This window comes from Anolis sagrei, chromosome 1 (assembly GCF_037176765.1).
Source record: "Anolis sagrei isolate rAnoSag1 chromosome 1, rAnoSag1.mat, whole genome shotgun sequence".
In the NCBI taxonomy this organism is placed as follows: domain Eukaryota; kingdom Metazoa; phylum Chordata; class Lepidosauria; order Squamata; family Dactyloidae; genus Anolis; species Anolis sagrei.
The window spans coordinates 56,425,008-56,447,338 of NC_090021.1; the positions used below are offsets into that span (position 1 = coordinate 56,425,008).

At 39.1% G+C, this 22,331-nt stretch overlaps 1 protein-coding gene across 11 annotated transcripts in view; it reads left to right on the forward strand.

Annotated features, from left to right (window-relative positions):
- Window positions 1-22,331, forward strand: part of RGS7 (regulator of G protein signaling 7) — a 207,325-nt gene that overhangs the window by 87,798 nt on the left and 97,196 nt on the right. For all 11 annotated transcript variants that reach the window (XM_067464781.1, XM_067464794.1, XM_067464785.1 and 8 more), the window contains one exon: window positions 5,310-5,406. In XM_067464781.1, the coding sequence (XP_067320882.1) occupies window positions 5,310-5,406 (97 nt within the window). The remainder of the gene's footprint in view (window positions 1-5,309; window positions 5,407-22,331) is intronic.

Here is a 22,331-nt window from a genome sequence, read left to right on the forward strand (position 1 = left end):
AAGATGCCAGCTATGCATTGATGGGATGCTTTGTGGTTTGGCTAAGAGTGCTAATTTCTCAGTCAGCTCTATTGGACAGATAGTTGCTTGCCCCTGGCAGAGAAGAGTCCAATTGCACTGGGAAGCAATTCCCCAGTACCCCTTTCAGCTAGTCTTCCACACCCAGTTATTCACACTATTAATATTCTAGAAGGATTTATTTTCCCTGAACACTGAGAAATGGTCTGCAGATGTGTTGAGAGATACATGTGTTGAGAGATATATCTGTTCTATCTCCATCTGTTCTGTGGGTGCTGTTCATTATCTGAACATGCTTATGCCTTGAAGAGCAATTAATTTCTTCATAAATCTGGGTATTTCTCAGTCTGTCTTGATCAGTGTCAACAGTGGAGAAGAGAATGATGGAAATGATGATTAGATTTCGGGTGCAACCACAGTGCAGAATTAATTCAGTTTGACATCGTGTTAACTGCCATTGCCCAATGCTGTGGAATTCTGGGAGTTATAATTTGGTGAGACACCAGCATTCTTTGGCAGAGAAAGCTTAAGAGCTTGTAACTACAGCACCCGTGATTCCATAGCATTCAGCCATGGTTGTAAAAGTGGTGCCAAACTGCATTAATTCCACAGTGCAGATGCACTCTTGGACATTTATTGAAAGTATGCAATTAGCTTTCAAACCTATAGGAAAAAATTCAGTCTTTCTCTTTGGCCCCCTAAAATCTCCTAAATGACAGTAAATATCAACAGATATCTATATTGCAATTTAATGAAAATGGTTTCAATCTGACATTTGTAGTATTCTCCTTTTGAGATTTATGTAGACTATGTTTAGGAGTTACAATATAGTAATAATTAGAACCCAGTTGGGACTGTAAAGCAAGGCTAAAACTTGTTCTTGAATTGTCAATTTCTATTGAAACCATTTTCATTACATAGTAAATATCAACACCCAGTGTCCCTGACATTTACGTGGATGTTTGTGCTACTCATGCATTGGCATTATTTTGCTTACCAAATTTCTTCTGCTGCTCTGTTTGAAAAACAGCAGGATGCTTATGCATTTCATCACAGTGCTTTTCTTCCACATAATCTGTGCAGCTATTTTGTGCCTTACCCACATAAAGGATTTGCTGCTTTTGAAAAGAAATGCTCAGACTCAAAATGCTCTACTGCATTGTTGGAGCAGGTCTGGTTTAAACAGATAAGAAGATAAATGGAGCACAAGAAGCAAAATGCTGAGGCAAAGCAAAGGCGCTTATCCTTTGCTTTGGAGTTTAGGAAGCAAATGGTGACATATCAGGGAGGCAAGCTACTCTGCCAAGGAACAGCTGGCACTCTATAGATTAGACAACTTGATCAAAACTAGAATCTAATTCCATTGTATTGTCCTAATTAAGCTATTACACAGTTGACATTCTCCTAGACTGTGTGGACTAATGGAGATTGGAGGAGTGACTTTAGGTACAGTTTTCCAGATATGAGGACATAATAGTTTACAGTGGAAAAGAACACATCTTCCCTGAATTTAAAGCAAGCAACAGCAGAAACAGAAAACAAAGTTGTGAACGGAAAGGTATTAAACTTTATGGGCTTCTGTGAACGCTGAAGTAATTCCACAAGGTGAGATAAATTGGCTAGCAAAGAAGGCACAACATGCTGTATTAGAGGGTTGAATATGACCGGTTGTCTCATACTAGTTAGGGCCCTTCCAGACAGGGCTCAAAATGTGGATGCTGTCAGACTTTTATCTGAGGCGTCCAAACAACGCCTCAGGTAAAAGAGGATCAATTCCTTAGGTAAAAGAGGATTAATTCAGGACAAAGCAGGTTAACCCTGCTTTGTCCTGAATTAAATAGATACTTCATTAGACCAGGGCCTTTATGAAATGGGGTAAGAAGTCCAATTCACTTCTTTAGGTTTCATGGAGAAGCGAAGAGGGCATCCACCCTCTTTCCTTCCCGGCTAAAGCCCTAAGAATGGAAGAAACTTACATGTAGAAATGACATGACATGTAGGCAGGCAAATAACTCATATCCCCACCCCTCCGCCTCCTGGTTTGTCAATTCTATGTGCCTTATAGAAGCCTCCTTATAGAGGGGCATAATTTGGAAGAACCATTAAAGTAGAAAACCACAGCATGGTATAGTGGTTGCAGGATTGGACAATAACTCTATACTATTACTCAAGGGTTTGAATCTCTACCTAGCCTTGGAAACCTACTGAGTGACCATGGGCAAATCACACTCTGTAAGGGCTTATCCAGACAGGACCCATAATGTGGGAGCTCCTGCAGTTTTACTGGAGGCATCCAAACAACGTCTCTGGTAAAACTAAATTAATTCAAGAGACAAAGCAGGAAAACACTACTTTGTTCTGAATTAATGTGATACTCCATTAGATCCAGTTCTTTCTGAGAATGGGCCCTATGCAGACAGACCCCTCAGAAGTCCTGGGACTACTGAGGGGTCAGTCTACGCAGCCCAATTCAATTTTTCGGAGACTGCATCCCTTCCAATAAATACCCAATCTGATAACTAATAGTTTAGTTACATATCACGTTGAATTCTGTAATGCACTGTTTAGGCGGTTGCCTTTCAACAGAGTCTGAAAATCTCAGCTGGTTCAAAATGCTGCAGATGTTTGAATCAGCCAATCAGCTCTGTTATTGGGGCTGGTTAAAAGGAAGTCCATTGCCCCATCTACACTGCCATAAAACATCCAAATTATCTGCTTTGAACTGGATTATATGGCCTTATAGATTAATATAGTCCAGTACAAAACAGAGTATCTGGATTTTATATTATTATTATTATTATTATTATTATTAACTTTATTTGTACCCCGCTAGCATCTCCCGAAGGACTCGATGCGGTTTACACAGGCCGAAGCCTCAAAACAACAATACAATAGAGAGCATAACATCACAATAGCAAGCAAATCAGCAATAAACAAAATAGCATAACACCACAATAACTAAGCAAACACCACAATAACTAAGCATATGGCAGAGTAGATTGGGCCTAAATCTCCTTTTCTACAACAGCTCTATGGGCTACTACTCTATTTCCATTCACACTCCAGAATTCTGGTTATGATCAGTAGTGCCCTATTTAATTTGAGTCTAGCCTGTTAGATAGACTTGCAATTTCTCATACAAACTTATTTGGACATTGAGGAGTGGTCCTTCTCTTAGAGCTTCCTTCCAATGAAGATTAAAGAAGACCAGACTCTCACAGGCAGGCTGAGATCCTTCTATGTAAGTGGGCCTTCTGCAATGGATCGCTAGAAACAAACCAAGGTTTCAAATGGATGTTCTGAAACTTTTTATATTTGAAAAAGACTGGCAGTAAATACACTTATTTTGTTTCTTTGCAATAAAAAGCAAGAGTTTGTTGTGCAGGATGAGCTGCATTAGATGCTTACTGCTGGAGAAGAAAGAAACTAATTTATCATAATCTGGAAAAAAAATCTTGCCTAATTTTTCTTCACTATTTTTAAGCAGTCAAAATAAGAGGGCCAATTTCTTCTTCTGTTTCCTGAAAATGTGCGTGTATGTGCCTTTAAGTCACTAGTCAATTTATGGCAACTCAATAATTTTCATAGGGTTTTATTAGGCAATGAATGCTTTTGCCAGTTCTTCTAAAATATAGTACCTGACAGAAAAAAAAATGGTTTGTTTCGTTTTCAATTTTTAGTCTTTGCAGTGCCTGAAGTGCTGGACACTAAAACCCTAAACACACTATACTTGCCAATCCATCAGCTAGCATTTTAGCTGATGGAGCTGTTGACATGCCACATCAGCTATTGCAGCTTTCTGCTATGTTTGCTGAAGTTTCCCATAATATATCTAAACTCATCACCACTATACCAAAACTCTTGACTATGGTTGCTTTCTAATGAGCTCTTACTATGTTTTGAAACCTTTTAAAAATAGTCTTGTTCTGGTACAAGATTTAAACTCAATTTTTTGTCAAAATGTTCATTTTCGATCTTCTTAATTGTTCACCACACTAGAGAATGAATCCACCTTAAATCCAGTTTCTGCCTCCTGTAGGATTCTGAGGTTTGTAGTTTAGTGAGGTTTTTAGACTCCTCCCTAAACTACAAACCCCAGAATTCTGCAGGAGGCAGCAACTACATCCAGAGAGCACTGTGGACTCAAACAATGAAGGGTCTAGACCAAAATTGGCACGAATACTCTATATGCCCATATACGAACACAGATGGACTTTGGGGGAAGTAGACCTTGACATTTGGGAGTTGTAGTTACTGGGATTTATAGTTCACCTGAAATCAAAGAGCATTCTGAACCCCACCAATAGAATTGGGCCAAACTTCCCACACAGAACCCCCATGACCAACAGAAAATGCTATGTTTTCTGGTGGTCTTTGGTGAGCCTTCTGACACCCCCTTGCAACCCCCCCCCCCAGGGGTCCAGACCCCCCAGTCCAACTCCCTTCACCAGGGCAAGAAAACATAATCAATTCCCTCCTGACAAAGAGCCATCCAGCCATAAATATAGATAGATATATATGATTCACACACACACATGTATATGACCGATATAGTATCATAGATTTGAAAGGGACCCCTAAAGAATTATATGTTGCATGTTCCAGAGTAGGCAAGCCAGGCAATCTCAACATCAACACTGACAAAGAAACAGCAAGAAATACTGTTTACCCACAAGCATAAAGAAATAACATATATTAAAAACCAGCACTTTCTCATTACTTTATTTTCCAGATCACCAGACTGGGCCACAGCAACATGTGGCAGGGGACAGCTAGTTCCTACTAAATTTTCTGTCAACATGAATAGGCTGTTATCTAAGTTAATACACTCACTACCATTTAATTATCGTAAACTGGCCCAGACATCCTTTTCATGAATTATATGTGCATCCCCACTCACTGCTGCTCCCAGTTGCCCCATCTAGAAATGTGATTACCAGTCTAAGGTGGAAGGCTATCCACAAGGCATGCCCATTGAAGGGCAGTAGAGGGAAATTCAGGGCAAGAAAGGAAGTACTTTCAGAGCACATAGTAACACTATGGCATTTGCTGCCACAAGATATAAAAACGTTTGGAATTAAACATAATTATGGTAGAAATAATATCAGTGGCTATATATTATTTCAGTACTAAAAAAGTATGACTTGATCAAATATTAGTTGTTGGTAAATGTGAGCATGAGAGTGCTATTGTGCTTAATTTTTCATGTGGATTTTTTTATAGAGAGGTGGATAAGAAAGATTTTGATCAGATTCAGGATGATGTTATATGTTTTGTTTCTTTTCATTCAGATGGAAGATGTCATTGCCCGTATGCAAGATGAGAAAAATGGGATTCCAATCCGAACAGTTAAAAGCTTTCTTTCCAAGATTCCCAGTGTCTTCTCCGGTAAGATTCAGAATGCACATGAATTGATTCTAATAGATATACATGGTCAGTGATAGATTAGAGAATAAGGTACAACAAGGGTCAATAAAGAGCCATTAGACATATATCTCTATAGTAATCTGTATATTGGAATTATGGTTCCAATATACAGAGTGTTCAATGAGTGTTCAATGAAATTAAGAACAATATACATTGGTGTATTGCATGGACTTGGAAGTCTACAAACTCATGCTGCCTACCAGCCATGTTCTGTGACCTATAATCTGCTTGTACTGATCCCCTCCCCTCCCTTTTGTGACAGCTCTAGGAAGGTAGCAGAAACAGACATTTTATTGAATTCTTGCTGTGTTAGCTGCAAACCAGAAGTTTCATATGGTATTAGTACATTGTCTTGTGGCCTGAGAACCTTGAGGATATGGGAACAAAATATTTGCATGTTTTTCCATTTGTATTTGAAGAGAGGGATAGGCCAGAGTAGGGAGGATTAGAGAAGTGTCAGAGGAGTATAAGAAGAGAAGGTAAAATAGAATATTAGGGAAAACTAAGTTTTGATGATAGGAAAGGAGATAGATGGAGGTGCAATACAAAAAATTAAAGCCTCAAACTTGCTTCAGGTTATCCTGTGATCTTTGGCCTTTTGGCAAAAGTGACACTAGATATCACTTGGCACACCAAGTTATAAAATTACAGATGTCTTTATGTCACAGTATGTTGACAAGCTCATGGTCTAACAAAAAACATGTTTTATAAAAAGATCCAATTAGCTATGTTGCTTAATTTCTCCCAAATGTTCAGGAGAAATAAAAATCCTTTTTGGAGGATTAAGTCTCAGCAAATGGCCACCGTTAGATCCGGTTCCAGGGTTCCCCCTTGGGACAGGTTCCCCATGTTCAATCCCCAGTTCTTTCAAAATGTAGTGAACACTAAATGTTCATAATCCTTCAAAACCAAATTCTCCTGATATACAGAGATAGTGTATATGGGCAAACACCCAATAGCTTTTCTGTTGCTATGTCAAAGGGCAATGGCAATAAAATTAGAATCTCCAATGTGAGATAACTATATTCAGCTTTCTCAAACACTTTAATGATATCTCCCCAGTTAGTCAGAGAAGAATTAAAAGGGCAAGGATATTTTAGTGTAATGTTGCAGATAGAGTTTGATCAAGAATTGATGCACAGCATGTTTCTAAAGCAGTTTGACTGAAACAAATTTAGAATATGTGTACCAAAAGTTCTTTTATTTTCTTTTGGTGATGTAAGTATAGATCATTTCTAGTCTCAGCTCCATTTGCTCATTGCGCTATTGCATTTTGCTTTGTTTTAATAGAAGAATGCAACTGCCTCTTTTCACTAAGAAACCTTAAATAAGAAAGGTTTTAGGGCATGTGACATTTGTGGGAGATGTAGGCCTAAGTTAATCACAGTGCGTTTTTTTATTGTCAAGGCTGGATTATCAGTGATGCTGTTGGATCAAATGCCCAGGACCCGTTCTTAGGGCACTTCCGGACAGTGCCAAATTCCACATTTTAAATTGGGGGGGGGGGGTATCCTAGAACCTGACTGCAGGTTCCACACAGACTTGTTAGTCCTGGGATTGGGTCCCCGCCATCCTCATAGCCTTCCCCTGTATTGGAACAAGATAGAGGGCGAACAGGGGACATCCGGTAGAAGTTTTTTTTTAAAAAAATCACTCTATTATGTGCTGAACTGTATATGCACACATGCAAATATCTTAATTTAAATATAAGCAGATTTGCATGTTCACATATGAAGTCTTGCACACAATGGAGGGATTTTAAATATATATATATATATATATATATATATATACATACACAGTATATATATATATATATATATACTTCTGTCAGATCTCTCTTTTCTGCAAATTGTTAATTCAAGCTCTGTTTAATATTATAAAGTTTAAAATAAAGAATTTCTGAGATTTCTAATTGCTTTCCACTTGTGCTTCCCTTGAGCCACCCGCATGTGTTTGACAGCCCAATCAGCTGATCAGCTCTTTTGGGCTTTTAAAAAGCACTCATGCTCTGGAGCAGTCTACATAGGGAGGAGGGAAGGAAAATGTGTTTTTTGGAATACAGGGATATACAATGATGCGAATATACACATTTTGCAACAAGAATTGTGATATAAGCAGACCTTTTTGTAATAAATATGTTTATTGTAGTTTTGCTTACAAACATTTAAAAACAATAGAATTCTTAGAAAGAGGAAAGGGAAGATAGTGGATAGGTATGGAGGTAGGCAAGGGTAGGCATGGGGGTAGGGGATGGACACATTCGAGCATCAAGAATAGGGGGCAATGAAGAAGAAGGGGGATGGCGAAGAAAAAAAGGGGGGAAGGATGAGAAACAAGGGGGGAAGTAGTGGGAGAGAAAGAAGGCAGAAAAGGGACAGATATATGACAGTTAAAAAGAATAGTTTAGAAACGGTTTCTTTTTGTTGACTTCTGCCTTTATCTTCCCTGGGTAGTCTTGGTCATCACTCTGGTGCCGCGTTTTTGTTTAATATTGGTCACTTCTTTTTTGGATTTTCCAAGTCTCTGATTTCTTGTTTTCATTTCTGTCACTTGTACTCACTCGGGGGTAGCAAGTCTTCATGGGTTTCGTTGTGATTCCATGTAATTTTTGAAGAGGGTCCAGTCTCTTGGGTTTATTGGCTTGCCCTCTGGGTCTTTAAGATAGTATGTTAATAAATCCATGTCCATTATTTCGGAAACCTTAGCTTCCCATTCTTCTTTGGTTGACAGTTCCTTTAGTTTCCACTTCTTGGCGTATGTTGTCCTTGCTGCTGTTGTCAGTAAAGTGAATAGTTTGTCTTTATTTCTTTCGAGCGGTATATCTTCGTCCGTAATGCCAAGAAGGAAGTATTCTGGTTTTAATTGTATTGTTGTTTGCAGGCTCTTCTGAGAGGCCTCCTGTATTGTTTTCCAATATTTTCTAGCTTTAGTACATGACCACCACATGTGGTAGTATGTTACCACTTGGGTTTGGCACTTCCAACATTTGTTTTGGGTGTTTTTATACATTAGTCCAAGTTTCTGTGGGGTCATGTGCCATCGGAAGAACATTTTGTACCAATTCTCTTTCAGGTCAGATGAGTACGTGTATTTTAGTTTCAGTTTCCATGTTTGTTCCCATTCTCTTAGGTTTATTGATCTTCAAATGTTTCTGGCCCACTTGATCATATATTCCTTTCTTAATTCGGTCTCAGTTGACCATTCTAGTAGTTTTGAGTAGATCTTGGTTATGATTTTCTTTCCGTTCTTTATCAGGGGTTCCCAGAAGTCTTCCTTATCTGTAAATCCTATATTTGAGTCCTTGTTAAATTGTTCTTTGATTTGTAAGAATCGGAACCAGGTAATGCTTTTGTGTTGAATTGTTATCTCCTCTCGTGGTTTTAGATGTATTTTCCCTCCTTTCTTCATTAGTAAGTCACTGTATTTTGGCCATTCTGACCAGCCTAGTAGTCTCCTTTGGCTCGCTTCCAGGGGTAAAATCCAAGTCGGTGTTTTTGTGTAAAAGTGGTTCTTGTATTTCTCCCAAATCCTGATCAGTGCCACTCTTACGAAATGGTTTTTGAAGTTCTTCTCTACTTTTGTCTTCTCATACCAGAGGTAGCCGTGCCATCCGACTCGTAGGTCGAATGCTTCCAGAGCTAATACTTTCTCTCTTTTAAGCGTGATCCAATCTTTTAGCCAGGATAACCTGCACGCTTCGAAGTATAGTTTGAGATCTGGCAGGCCGAGACCTCCTCTATCAGGTGTTTGATTTTTATTCTGGGCCTTTTCCCTTTCCATACAAATCATAGAATGTCCTTGTTCCATTTTTCAAATGTTTTGTTGTTTCTGATGCTTGGTATAGTTTGGAACAGGTATAGGAATCTTGGCAATATATTCATTTTGATTGTTGAAATCCTGCCCAGTAATGATAGTTTTAAACTTTTCCAGGAGGATAGATCTTTTTTGATATCCGACCACAGTGATTCGTAGTTGTTCTTCATTAATTGAGAGTTTTTGGCTGTAATTTGGATTCCTAGATATTTGATTTTGGATGAAGTTTTCATGTCTGTTATTTTCTCTAGTTTTTCTTGGTTTGATTTAGATGTTTTTCGTTAAGATCGTTGTTTTTTTCTTGTTTATTTTGAGGCCGGCCAGTTTGCCAAACTCTTCAATTTTATTCAGCAATTTCTTGATGTTGTCTCTCGGTTCTTCTACGAAGCAAATTAGATCATCAAATTAGACCTTTTTAACGTGTTTTTTGCCTGCTGCTGAGAATCAGTGCTGTTTTACTGCTAGTGTTATGTAGCCACCCCCCCCCCCCACACCGCTTTAACTCAGTAACTTCTGCATTTTAGGCCTGCGTAAAAAGGCCCTTAGCTGGGGAACCTATGCTGTTTGTTCTACCATTAGTACTACTCTGATAAGGAGAAATGATCCTGCATAGACGGAATACTTTGGCTCTAGCTCTCTCTGCCTTAGCTACACAGAGATTGAAGAGATGCTCAATCCAGTAGTACTGCTTATTTTGAACTTGTGGTCTTGGTGGCACCACCTGGGATATATTGGAATCAGTCTCACACTCGCCTCACTTTTATACTGTTTCACACATGAACTGAAGTTTTGGACATGGATAGATTCCTGCCTCCATGACGGAAACCTATAGAGGAGCCCATACTAATAGCCCCCTTTACTCAAGACATTTACACTCAATGAGTAGATACTGGGGGAGAGAAGAGGAACCTGTATGACTTTTGGGATGGGATCTTGCTGCCTCTTTCTAAATGTGAATCTTTTTCACATGGATGCTTGTGTGTGAACTTCATTTGTGATGAGAGAGGATGTGAAGCAATTGGTGGTTATTTGGCTTAAACCATGGTGATGCAAGCAAGTGTTTTTTGTTTATCTTATGTAAATGTCACATAGAGAGATATTTAATATTTGATCACACACATCCCTTTGATAATAAAATTGTATTTATACTGTCTCTGTATTTAAATTTTCACACCTTTACTGGAAAATAATCTATTTCTTCTTCTGAGATCAGCCACTTACAGAAATTCTATTAATCTAAAATGGAACTAAACCAGAACAACTTCACTTTCAGCTTAACTAGAACTGGAAACAAACAAAGAAAGATAAAAGATAATAGTCTTGTTTAACCTGTGACTGGAAAGCTATAGCTTCCTTTCTAGCCTCACTCCTGATTCCGGGCATGTTTTGTCATTCTACCCTAATATGTGACAGTACAAGCAGTTCCTGAGTTGCAAACATCCAACTTACAAACGGCTCATAGTTAATAATGGGTTTGAGATACAGGATGTGAGAGAAATCTACCCCTATGGAAAGGAAATACACTCCTGAAAGAGTTGGGGTGGGGGGAGTGTTTCAATTGAAGCTTTATCCCAATCCTTGTTTCCACAACAAGCCAAATTTTTCAAAATCCAATAATCACAGGCATAGAAAGTAAAATGAAACATTCTGAACAGGGGCACAGACAGTAAAATAAACACCACAGGGGTGTTAACCCTTCCCTATGCTATCCAAAACATGCACGTGTGTGTGTGTGTGTGTGTGTGTATAATGTACCTGTTCCGACTTACATACAGATTCATCTTAAGACAGATTTGCAGAACCTACTTTGTTCATAACTTGGGGCCTGCCTGTACAGCAAAGACATCTGCAAAGGGAGGCTTGTGTTTGAAATCACTATACAACTCAGGCTTGATAGCAAAGAGTTTATGTGGAATCACTTAGGAAATTGCCTTTGTACAGGATAACCCCTGTATTTGTGGAACTGATACATGTTTTACTTACTCACTTAGGGCCTTCTGTACTAGCCACACCTTTTTTTCAATACCACCATCATTTGTTTCAGTGAAAATAATAGAGTTTGCTGTTATGTTCCATTTCATATGTCCACACAAAGTCCAGGAATGTATTTCCTGAAGATATGCAGGATCACATTTTATGTGGAAATATAAGGAAAGCAAATATGAGGCATGACCCCAGTCCTTGAAATTATTCAAAGAGAGCTACTACTAAACACTTGAGCTATTCCTTTCCCCGATTTTTTTTTGGGGGGGGGGGGGGCATTTCCTTACTAATCACTAAAAATCAGAATTAAAGCCAAGATGTTTTCCTTCCTCCAAAAATCCAGTGAACTTGTATGGCTGTGTTCAGTATATGTTCTGTCAGGAAAGCTGCCATTTAATCTTTTAATCATCTGAAACAACCAGCAGAAGAGTTTTAGGTATATTTTTGCCTAATGCTGATTAGATGTGAATATTGGTAATAAGAACCACTTGATTTACATAGTATAGGTTTCATTTCCAGCATGATGATTGCAGCCATGCCTTGAATTAATGATAAGTGAAGAGAATATGGTGTATTCATCACAGAAAGGTAGATAGGAGAGAACAATATCAGGTATTTTTATGTAATAACACTGTAAAAATATTCCAAAACCAAAATATTCCCAAAGCACAATAGCCTTCTAGTGGTTTTTCTGTTAATTTCAATAGGCTTTCAATAGGTTAAATTTGACATTAAAGATGTTATAGGGTTATTAGGACTTAGCTTTTCTGGTATGGTTAATCAATCAAAGTAATCTGTATTAATTATACCTTTGCGAACATTGTCCTATTTTGTTAAAAGCAATTATATCACCCAATTAAATTGCATCCCAACCATTTACTCAGGTACAGTTTACTTGGTTATTCTTTAAGATGATGTCATAATTAATTAATGGAACATTTGTCAGTTTGTCACTTTGAAGGCTGGGAGTCTAAATTAAATCAATCAGAAACATTCAATATGATTTGTCATGAAGACACACCATCAATTAATATCATTTCCAGAAATTATGGTCTGACACCATCAATGATTGATGGTGTCATGCCTAACATGACACCATCAATCCCCCCTCCCCCCTCCTTCAAACCACCTTGTCACCACCACCACCAACACCAACATGGCCATTTTCAGGTTCTTGGAAAATAAGGGGATCAGTGTGGATGGATCCAGCTATCTTCCTTTGACTGGATATGCTACCAGACCCTCCAAAATTTGAAGAAAAAAATGTTATCATTAGAGATGGACAAACAGACTAGGCTTATACAATCATCAGGTCCTTTCAAATTTGAAGAATGGCAGGCCTTTTATTTACTATTTAAAAGATGATAATAAAATACCATCAAGGGAAAATTAGTAGCACAGGGGTGTAGGTATAACAAGAAAATAAAAACAAAACAAAACAGAGAACTTAGTGACAAGAATAACAGGATCCTCAATGATATCCAAGGGATCCTGGAAAGGTAATTCACCAGAGATAAGAAGTTTTATGACAAAAATAAGAGATTTTTTATTATGAAGAGACAGGGTAGGAAGCATTCATTAGGGCTTTGTTTTTCCCATTTCTCAACTTTTCTATCTCTTTTGTTTCAAAACACTGCACACCCACTTTTCTATCTTTCTGTTTTAGATTAGAAAAGAAATGGTCTTTCCCCCCTCTTCTTATTTAACATCATAGAAATAATGTTTGTATTATATAACAATGGAAGAAGATGATGTAAGATATTAAAATGCCCCTGTTCTATATCCATTTTTCTACCCTTCCCCATTCCTCATATATTTGCGCTATCTATCTATCTATCTATCTATCTATCTATCTATCTATCTGAGAGAGAATAATGTTTACAATAATATGCCCACACATACACCTCATATTTGTCAAGGTCTGAGATGAAGATGGAGATGAAGGGTGTTTCTGCCTGGCATCTGAGTCAACAGTAGAATTGGAGCAGCAGCCTGGCCCTGAAAAAACTAGCTGAACAAAGCTAATGCAGGAGCCTCAGGGTAATGTAGAGGATGAGTTACTGCAAGATCAAGGACTCCAGAGAAAGAGCAACAGTTAAGCATCCCAGCTCAGCTGCAGTTGAGGACCGATGCCATTTAGCTGAGAAGGTGTAATTGGTTGGCCCAAAGAAGGACCAACAGGTAAAAACATTCAGAAAAATGACATAAAAGAGTTGGAAGTTTAACTGGTGATTTGCTGAGCTTGGACCTTGACACTGAATGAATTGATGATGTTTTGGACGATGGCTAGTACTTGGTGAAACTACATATCTTGGACTGAACTTTGACAATCCCTCTGCTTTGTCTTTGTTGGGCAGATTTTTTATTGCTGACCATGGAATGTGTGACATTGAAGCAGCGAGCAACGTTTGCAAGGACTGGCATTACAGATCATAATAATATCCAATTTTGTATGCATTGCTCCCATGGTATTCATTTTGTAACTAATTATTTTATGGTATTCATTTTTGTACACAGCTTTTCTAATTAGTGTATGCGCATTGGTCCATTTTCCCTGGAATGACGGCTGGGCTTCACAGCTTGTGTTGAACCATCTTCACAGAGACCTCATCACACTAGAGAATGAATCCACTTTAAATCTGGTTGCTGTCTCCTGCAGAATTCTGGGGTTTGTAGTTTAGGGAGGAGCCTTTAACAGCCTCACTAAACTGCAAACTCCAGAATTCTGCAGGAGGCAGAAACCGGATTTAAAGTGGATTCATTCTCTAGTGCAGTGGTTCTTAACCTGTGGATCCCCAGGTGTTTTGGCCTACAACTCCCAGAAATCCCAGCCAGTTTACCAGCTGTTAGGATTTCTAGGAGTTGAAGGCCAAAACAGCTGGGGATCCACAGGTTGAAAACCACTGCTCTAGTGTGATGAAGTAGAATTCAATGGTAGATTGATGAAAGGTCTCACTGTGCCAAACAAGTTCTATGAATTGTGTTCTGTGCTTGAAAGCTGTCACACTACTACCATTTCAGAGGGATGATTCTGAAGAAGGTGACACTAATGATTCAGGGGCGTAATCTTACCAGAAAGCAGGTTTTTGTGGCTTCATCACATCACTTCATGCATAAAAAAAATAACTTTCTCGACAAAACAGGCTTCAGAAATCTATAGCCCCAGGCATTTCCTTCATTTAAAGCCAGTTAGTTTTATTGCTAACAGTGGGGTCTTTCTTTGAGTTGTCACTCAGTTTTGAGATGTTTATACCTTTGATGTGAGGTATATATTTTTCTGAATCTGTGTGTCCCCATTGGGAGGATACTCTCTCTTTCACTCTCTCTCTCTGGAAAAAAACCTGTTTGGGAATTATGTGCATGAAAGAGTCGAGCAGAGTAGTTTGGGTTTTTTTAGCTCTCTGTGCAACAGTTAGGGAGAAGAGTGTTTCAGCTAGAAAGAACAGACACATTTGTATATTTATGTGTGGGAAGGGGAAGACGTATTCAATTTATATGCAAATCTACTCAAAAGTAAGCTCTAGTAAGTCCAGAACGACAGTGTTCCCTTTTTCATTTGTGAAATGTTGTCAGAGATGATGCTTCTCTTATGGAGGACATGGCATTCATGACAAATTTATTATTATTTTATTTCGAGTACTTCTACCCCGCCCTTCTCAACCCCCAAGGGGTGATTCAGGGCGGCTTACAAAAAGGCACAATTCGATGCCTGCACAAAATACACATATGTACAAAACAGCAGTTAAAAACAATTATCACAGTTAAAATAGTCGGTATATAACACAATCAATAAAACTAATCTCATGGTCAGCGTTCGTCTTTCAGACATTTGTCCAAGCAAGCCTTCCTGGCATCTGTTCTTCACATGCTGTGCTCAAAGGGGGGTGAAAGAGGGAGGAAGAACTTTACACTGAGGACACCAAAACTGTGGGCAACTTTGGTATGTCAGGGTAGGGATCTTTCGAATTGTCAAAATGCCAAAAGGGAAAGGCAGGAGTGACCAGAAGTATAAAAAACATGGATTCTATCAAGGTTTTTTTTTTTTTAATGAAAATTGAACAGGAGAGCTGTAACTTACTTAGATGATGATATGTTGCTCCTGGACTCTTCCAGAAGGGCAATTCAGTTTTTCCTTTTGCCATTTAAAAGGGCATGAAATCAGGGGAAATGTTTTGCAATCCTTATGAGGAAACATGTTTGTCCAGTGAAGCATTTTCCCCATTCTGGCTTTTACTGAGGAATACCTATGACAATGAGACAGTTCTATTTACTTTCAGATGTACATTCACTATTTCCTTAGGGATTTGGTACTGTGACCTACTGTGGATATAAAAATGTGGGCCTTATTACATAGTAACATGAGCATGCATACTTCAGTGTGTCTGCATTTACATTGTTGCTACTGACTAATATGGGACATGATATTAACTGGAAATCATGGGTCTGGATGGAACCAGAGGACCCTCTAGAAACTTAAAACATGCCTCTTTAAATAGATTTTACCACACATTTTTAACTGTCAGGTTTTTCTCCTATCATTTCTATAATGTTGTGATAACACTTCAATGTGTCTATGACTTATATTGCAATGCATTTTATTGGTTTTGTAGACTGTTTTTCTCATACTTTACAACACACAAATACATAAACATTTTGGTGAATTATGGTTCTCTTTTTATTTTAATGAGCAACACGCTTCCCATTACAGAGTGATTTCACATCTGTAATGTTTTAAATTTGCAAGACTACTTCTTGGGAGGAGAGCAATGTCCAGTCTCGATAAAATAGTGAAGAGTAGAGACATCAGACTTGCAACAAAGATCCGCCTAGTCAAAGCCATGGTATTCCCTGTAGTCACCTACGGATGTGAGAGCTGGACCTTAGGGAAGGCTGAGCGAAGGAAGATTGATGCTTTTGAGCTGTGGTGTTGGAGGAAAGTGCTGAGAGTGCCTTGGACTGCGAGAAGATCCAACCAGTCCATCCTCCAGGAAATAAAGCCCGACTGCTCACTGGAGGGAAAGATACTAGAGACAAAGCTGAAGTACTTTGGCCACATCATGAGGAGACAGGAAAGCCTAGAGAAGACAATTATGCTGGGGAAAGTGGAAGGCAAAAGGAAGAGGGGCCGACCAAGGGCAAGATGGATGGATGGCATCCTTGAAGTGACTGGACTGACCTTGAGGGAGCTGGGGGTGGTAACGGCCGACAGGGAGCTCTGGCGTAGGCTGGTCCATGAGGTCACGAAGAGTCGGAGACGACTGAACGAATGAACAACAACAACATATGGAATACAAATTTGGATATCCTACTGCAATTGTGGATCACTTTTTAAAATTGTTGGGTAGAAAGTTTACGTCCAAAGGATCATATGTAAAAGCATAATTTTTGTCCCTTAGTATCTGGAAATAAACTTTGTAACCTTTTAGATTTCTAGTGGTCTCAAGCGTCAGAGTAATTCCATAGATAGTGACTGATTCTGACCCTGGTTTAGCCTTTGGCTTCATATGCAGTGGAACTATAAGCTCCATCATGCCCCACTTCCTGGTTAAAACAGATGTTGGGAAATCTGTACTGACATGTCAGAATGCTGTTTACCCTAATGCTCATGAAAAACATATGTTGATTTCCCCTCAAGTGCTGTGGAATTTATATCTTGCAGAATCAAACAATATTCATTCATGTCAGTCTGTGATCTTCACCCAGTGGTCATTGAAGAATATTATTTTGAGGCTTACATTGGCCTGGTGCATTTGCTCTTCTTTTGGGTTAAAGCCCTCAATACAACAATTTTTGAATCAAAGTCCAAATATGTCACATGCCACTTTGCTCTGTTTTTAAGCAATTCAAATGCAAGTGTCTGGGTTTACAATCTAAACTGAGATTACTACATATAGGAAAGGAGGCCCAATCCATTCCCTTTTAATCAAACTGTAGATTCATACCCTCATATCTGCCATTGGCCACATCCATCTTGCTGGATAGAGGGATTTTTTTTGCTTTTCATGATGTAGGCTGTCCATTTGGCCCATTATTTACATAGTACCAGGGACATTCATACTACTATATAAATACATAATGATAAATATAGCACACAAGTTTTTTTTAAAGGAATTGATGTCTAGAATACTGTGTCCAATTCTGGGCACCACAATTCAAGAGGGATATTGACAAGCTGGAACCTATACAGAGGGCAGCTAAAATGATCAAAGATCTGGAGACCATGCTCTATGAGTAGCAGCTTAAAAAACTGAGTATATTTAGACTGAAGAAGAGAAGGCTGAGCGGAGACATGATAGCCATGTTTAAATATTTGAAAGGATGTCATAAGGAAGAGGGAGCAGGCTTGTTTTCTGCTGCCCTGAAAACTAGGACTTAGAACAATGGGTTCAATTGACAGGAAAGGAGATTCCCCCGGAATATTGGAGCTGTTCAACAGTGGAAGTCTCTGCCTCTGAGTGTGGTGGAACCTCTCTTTTTGGAGGCTTTTAAACAGAGGCTGGATGGCCATCTGTTGGGGACTGCATGGCATATGTGGTCTCTTCAACTCTGATTCTATGATTCAATGAAAAGATTTCATGGAGGCATGATAATTGCAGATTTCTTTTCATGGAAAGCCATGATTTCGATAACATTGGCATTCAAAGAAAAACTAACTCTTTGAATTCCATTATATAATAGGGTGATAAATTAGCATTGATGCTTTAATCATTTTCTTTAATACCAAAATGACAAGGCAAGATCATGGACCACCTATTTTTTAATCCAAATAAAAATGGGGAAGACCCCAGACATCTTGTTTGTTTTTTCAGTTCTTATGAATACGTTCCAGTCCAGTAGACAGAACTGTGCAGAGTATTCGCAAAACACACAGAAAACAAAAGTAATTGCAGTCTATAGCTATTTTGGAAAAAAAGTAATAAGAGACTCAACACAACTTATTATTAACATGTCCAATAATGCCTAGTAATCTGAAGTGACAGACATTCATTTTAATTGTCTGAACTCCTACTCAGAAAATATCAAATGCTATTTAATTTACATTTTACTGTAGCAAACCAAAGTGAGGCTAGATGGCAAATACAAGTTGAAAACTATTGGATTGACCAGAAAATAACCTCTAGTGGACTTTGTGTGAGATTTGGTGTTGGTTTCATTGATAGATCTGGGGCCAAATCCTTGCCTTTTCCCCAAATTCAGACTTTTGACTCTTAGAAGTGTAGTTCCAGGGTGCTTTAAGTCACCTAGTTTATCTGGCATGATTTTACTATAGAAAATGTCCTTCTGTTGATGTTTTAGCTTGAAGAAAGCCTAAGTATGAAGAAACTATTGTGCTAATATTTAAAACTCTTTGAATATTTCAGAGCGCAGAGCACAGAGCTGCAAAATATTATGAGCAAACCCTGAAGCCTCTCAACCAGTAATAGCATTTGAGCACTGCTGTTGCATTTATTTAGAGTCCGTGTCATCTCACTGCACATTAATGCATGCTCCAAAGACTAAAAACACAGGGACCTCATGAGTCAGCCATTGACACAGAGGCACATTCCCTGTTTCTAGGTAAAGGGTGCATCTTGGTCTCCCTGCCATCTGTTCCCTATCTCATGACGTATACGAGGTGGAGAGATCTCTGTTGGCTGAGTCATCTTGTTGATGCTGCCCTGTAGTTCCCAGGCTGTTTCACTTTGAAAAGTGCTTCACACATTAAACCAAGGGCATGCTGTTAGGTCAGTAGTCATTTGAGCACCAGGTCAGCCTTCAAACTATATTTCCTTTTTTTCACTTCACTGAAGAAATCAGGATCTGCTTGATGTATTAATATTTGAGCATCTTTAAGGCTTAGCTTGGTGGATGGTTCCTATTCTGAAAATACTTTGAAAATACTTAAACATATCCATATGTTTTCATGTCTCTGCTGAGATTTGGTGTTATATGTATCCAGTAGGGCTGTGCATTTTTTTTATATCTTGTCATAGATTGGAACTAGTTTATCAGTTTCATACTTATAATGCAATATCTGGCATGTGGGCATGGCCCGCGCCAAAAAACCAAGAATCAAAACTTTAATCTGGTTTTTCTTCATAAGTTGTGTAACCTTAATAAGACTCTGTGATGCATTTAAAATTCACAGAGCAACAAAGCACTACAAGGAGGTGAAGGCAAACATGATCCCAGCCAATCAGGGCTGGGGGGTGGGGGCAGGGATGAGGAGTACGATGGCACAAGCTCCATTCACAATTGGGAAGGGTTCAAGGCAGACAGACAAACAGACATTGGAGAAGGGAGAAGGTGAAGCGCTGGGAGACGATTAGCAGGGTTGCATTAAAGAGGAGAGAAGGAGACCAGCTGGGTTGCACTGGAGAAGGGAGAAGGGAGAAGGGGAAGGGAGACCATTAGCTGGGTTAAACCAGAGATGAGAGTAGAAGGAGATCATTAGCTGGGTTGCACTGTGGAAGAGAGGAAGAAGGAGACCATTAGCTGGTAGCTGGCTGCTGCTTTAGTTTAGCTGGGGAAAGAAGAGAGAAAACCTAGTGTGCATGCTGTACAAACATAGAGAGACACAGTCGGTTGCAGAAAGGGGCAACTTTATCTTTTTTTTAGTTTTGTTAGGCAATGGCACCTTTAGCTTTTTGAGTTTTATATTATAGCTGCATTTTGGAAGTAGGGTTACCTGAGCTACATTGAGCTGAGGCTGACTTTGCTTTGGGCGGAGAGGAGAGAAAAACTAGTTTTTTGCACACTGTACCAACAGAGAGAGAAACAGTAACTTGCAGAAAGGGACAACCTTATCCTTTTTTGTTGGTTTTGTTAGGCACCTTTAGCATTTTGAGTTTTATATTACAAATGCATTTTTGGGAATAGGGTTACTGCCTTCTGGGCTACTTTGCTCTCTGTCAGAGAAGAACCCAACCACTTATTACACTCTGACAAAAGTTGTGTCAAGCATTTCCAAAGATACTGGCCTCATAATCCAGCAAAACAGAATGCAAACACTTGTTACACTCAGACACTAGTTGTGTCAAGTATTTCCAGAGTACTGGAACTTGTAATGCCCCCAAGTCTTTGGGGAGAGGATCAAATTTAGGAAGTTGAATATTAGGAGAAATAAACAAGGACTTTTGTTTGGGCTGAGAAAACGGCTCTTAAAGTTCAGAAATGGAAGGCTCCATCAGTTTAACAATTTTAACTTTTTTCCTGGCACTGACAAAGTTTGGGCAGGGTGGGAATAAGGCATCAAATCGTAGGAAGGTTTGGAATTTTGACTGCCAGCCCTCTTGCTTTTCCTGCTCCTGACCTCGCGACAGACTGAAGCACGCCCCACCCAGCACCTCATTTAGGTTGACAAACATTCTGAAACTTGATAGGCTTGCTTGTAATTGTAAATGTGTCCTGCCCTCCAAGTATGGCCAGTGGCCACTACCCCACCCCACCCACCCATAGCAGCTAAAAAAGATTTATTTTTTTATAAAAATTTAAAAATTCCCAAAAAAGCAGGGGGATGTGCTAATTTTTCTGAAACTTTTTTTGGGGGGGGGCGGGGGGGGGGGAAGAGAAATGATGCACTGGTTATGTCGTGTAACTTTAGAGAAATTCAAGGACATAGCTCTTGTAGTTTGGTTTTTTAAAAGGGGGGTGGTTAAAAAAAAGTAGACATTTCCCCAAAATCAATAGATAAGTGAAATATTCTGAAACTTGGGGGTGGGGTGGGGGGTTAGGGTTATAGTGTAAAACGTGTTCAAGAGAAAGGAACCTGGAAACCCCTCCCCCCCACATGTGCAATTATTTTAATGAAAAAGTAATGAAATTGCATTACTCTTGTTATAGTAATGAACTTTTTACTAAAGATGCTTTAGAAACACTTTAGAAACAAAATGCCGGCAAAACCCCTAATTTTGCAATGCCTTTTGAAACATTTTTTATTGCACAGCCCCAGTATCCAGTATTTGGCAATTATTCATTTAGGTCAGGAGCCCCCAGTGGCAAAGTGGGTTAAAGCACTGAGTTGCTGAGCTTGTTGACCGAAAAGCCGCAGGTTTGAATCCGGGGAGTGGCGTGAGCTTCCACTGTCAGCCCCAGCTTCTGCCAACCTAGCAGTTCGAAAACATGCAAATGTGAGTAGGTCAATAGGCACTGCTCCGGTGAGAAGGTAATGGTGCTCCATATAGTCATGCCGGCCACATGACCTTGGAGGTGTCTATGGACAACACAGGCTCTTCAGCTTAGAAATGGAGTTGAGCACCACACCCCAGTGTCAGACACGACTGGACTTAATGTCAAGGGAAAACCTTTACCTTTTACCTAACTACATTTAGGTCAATGCTAAATGTTTTGGCATTAGCAACATCTTCTTTTCTGATTTTGTTCCCCAGTGCCCATTCTTACAATTGGACTGGTTACCTCATCAATATATCCACATATTTTGCATTTCTAGGACTATTTATATATACAATCTATTTATGGGTACTTCAATCTATGCAGCTAAGGAGCTAGACTTATGGTGCATGTAAACTGTAGAATGAATACACTTTGACACCACTGAAGGCCATGGCGCAATGCTATTGAATCATAGGAGTTGTAGGAACTAGACGTACATTACATCTACACTGTAGAATTAATACAGCTTGACACCACTTTGACTGCCATGGCACAATGCTATTAAATCACATAAGTTGTTGTTTTATATTAGCTTTCCCTGCCAAGGACTTCAAGTACTTCACCAAATTCCATATCCCAGGATCCGATAGCATTGAGACACCAGTTAAAGTGGTGTCAAACTGCATTAATTCTACTGTAGAGATTCAAGCTTAACTTTGAATATGTTTTAATGGATTTAACTGAATGTTTAGTGCTGATTCTGTTTAATTCTGTTTTAATGTTTCTATATTTGTATGTTTTAAATTGTATATGAATGCTTTATGGCAAGCCACTTTGAGTCAACAACAACAACCTTAGTCTACAAAAGCTGCTGCCACCAGCTTAATTCTCTTACTTGGTACATGTCTTCTAGTTACACTGTTTCAAAGGGCATTGACTTGAAGTGACTCTCATTTAGGTCAGTTTTCAACATTCTGAAAACTGTGGGATACATA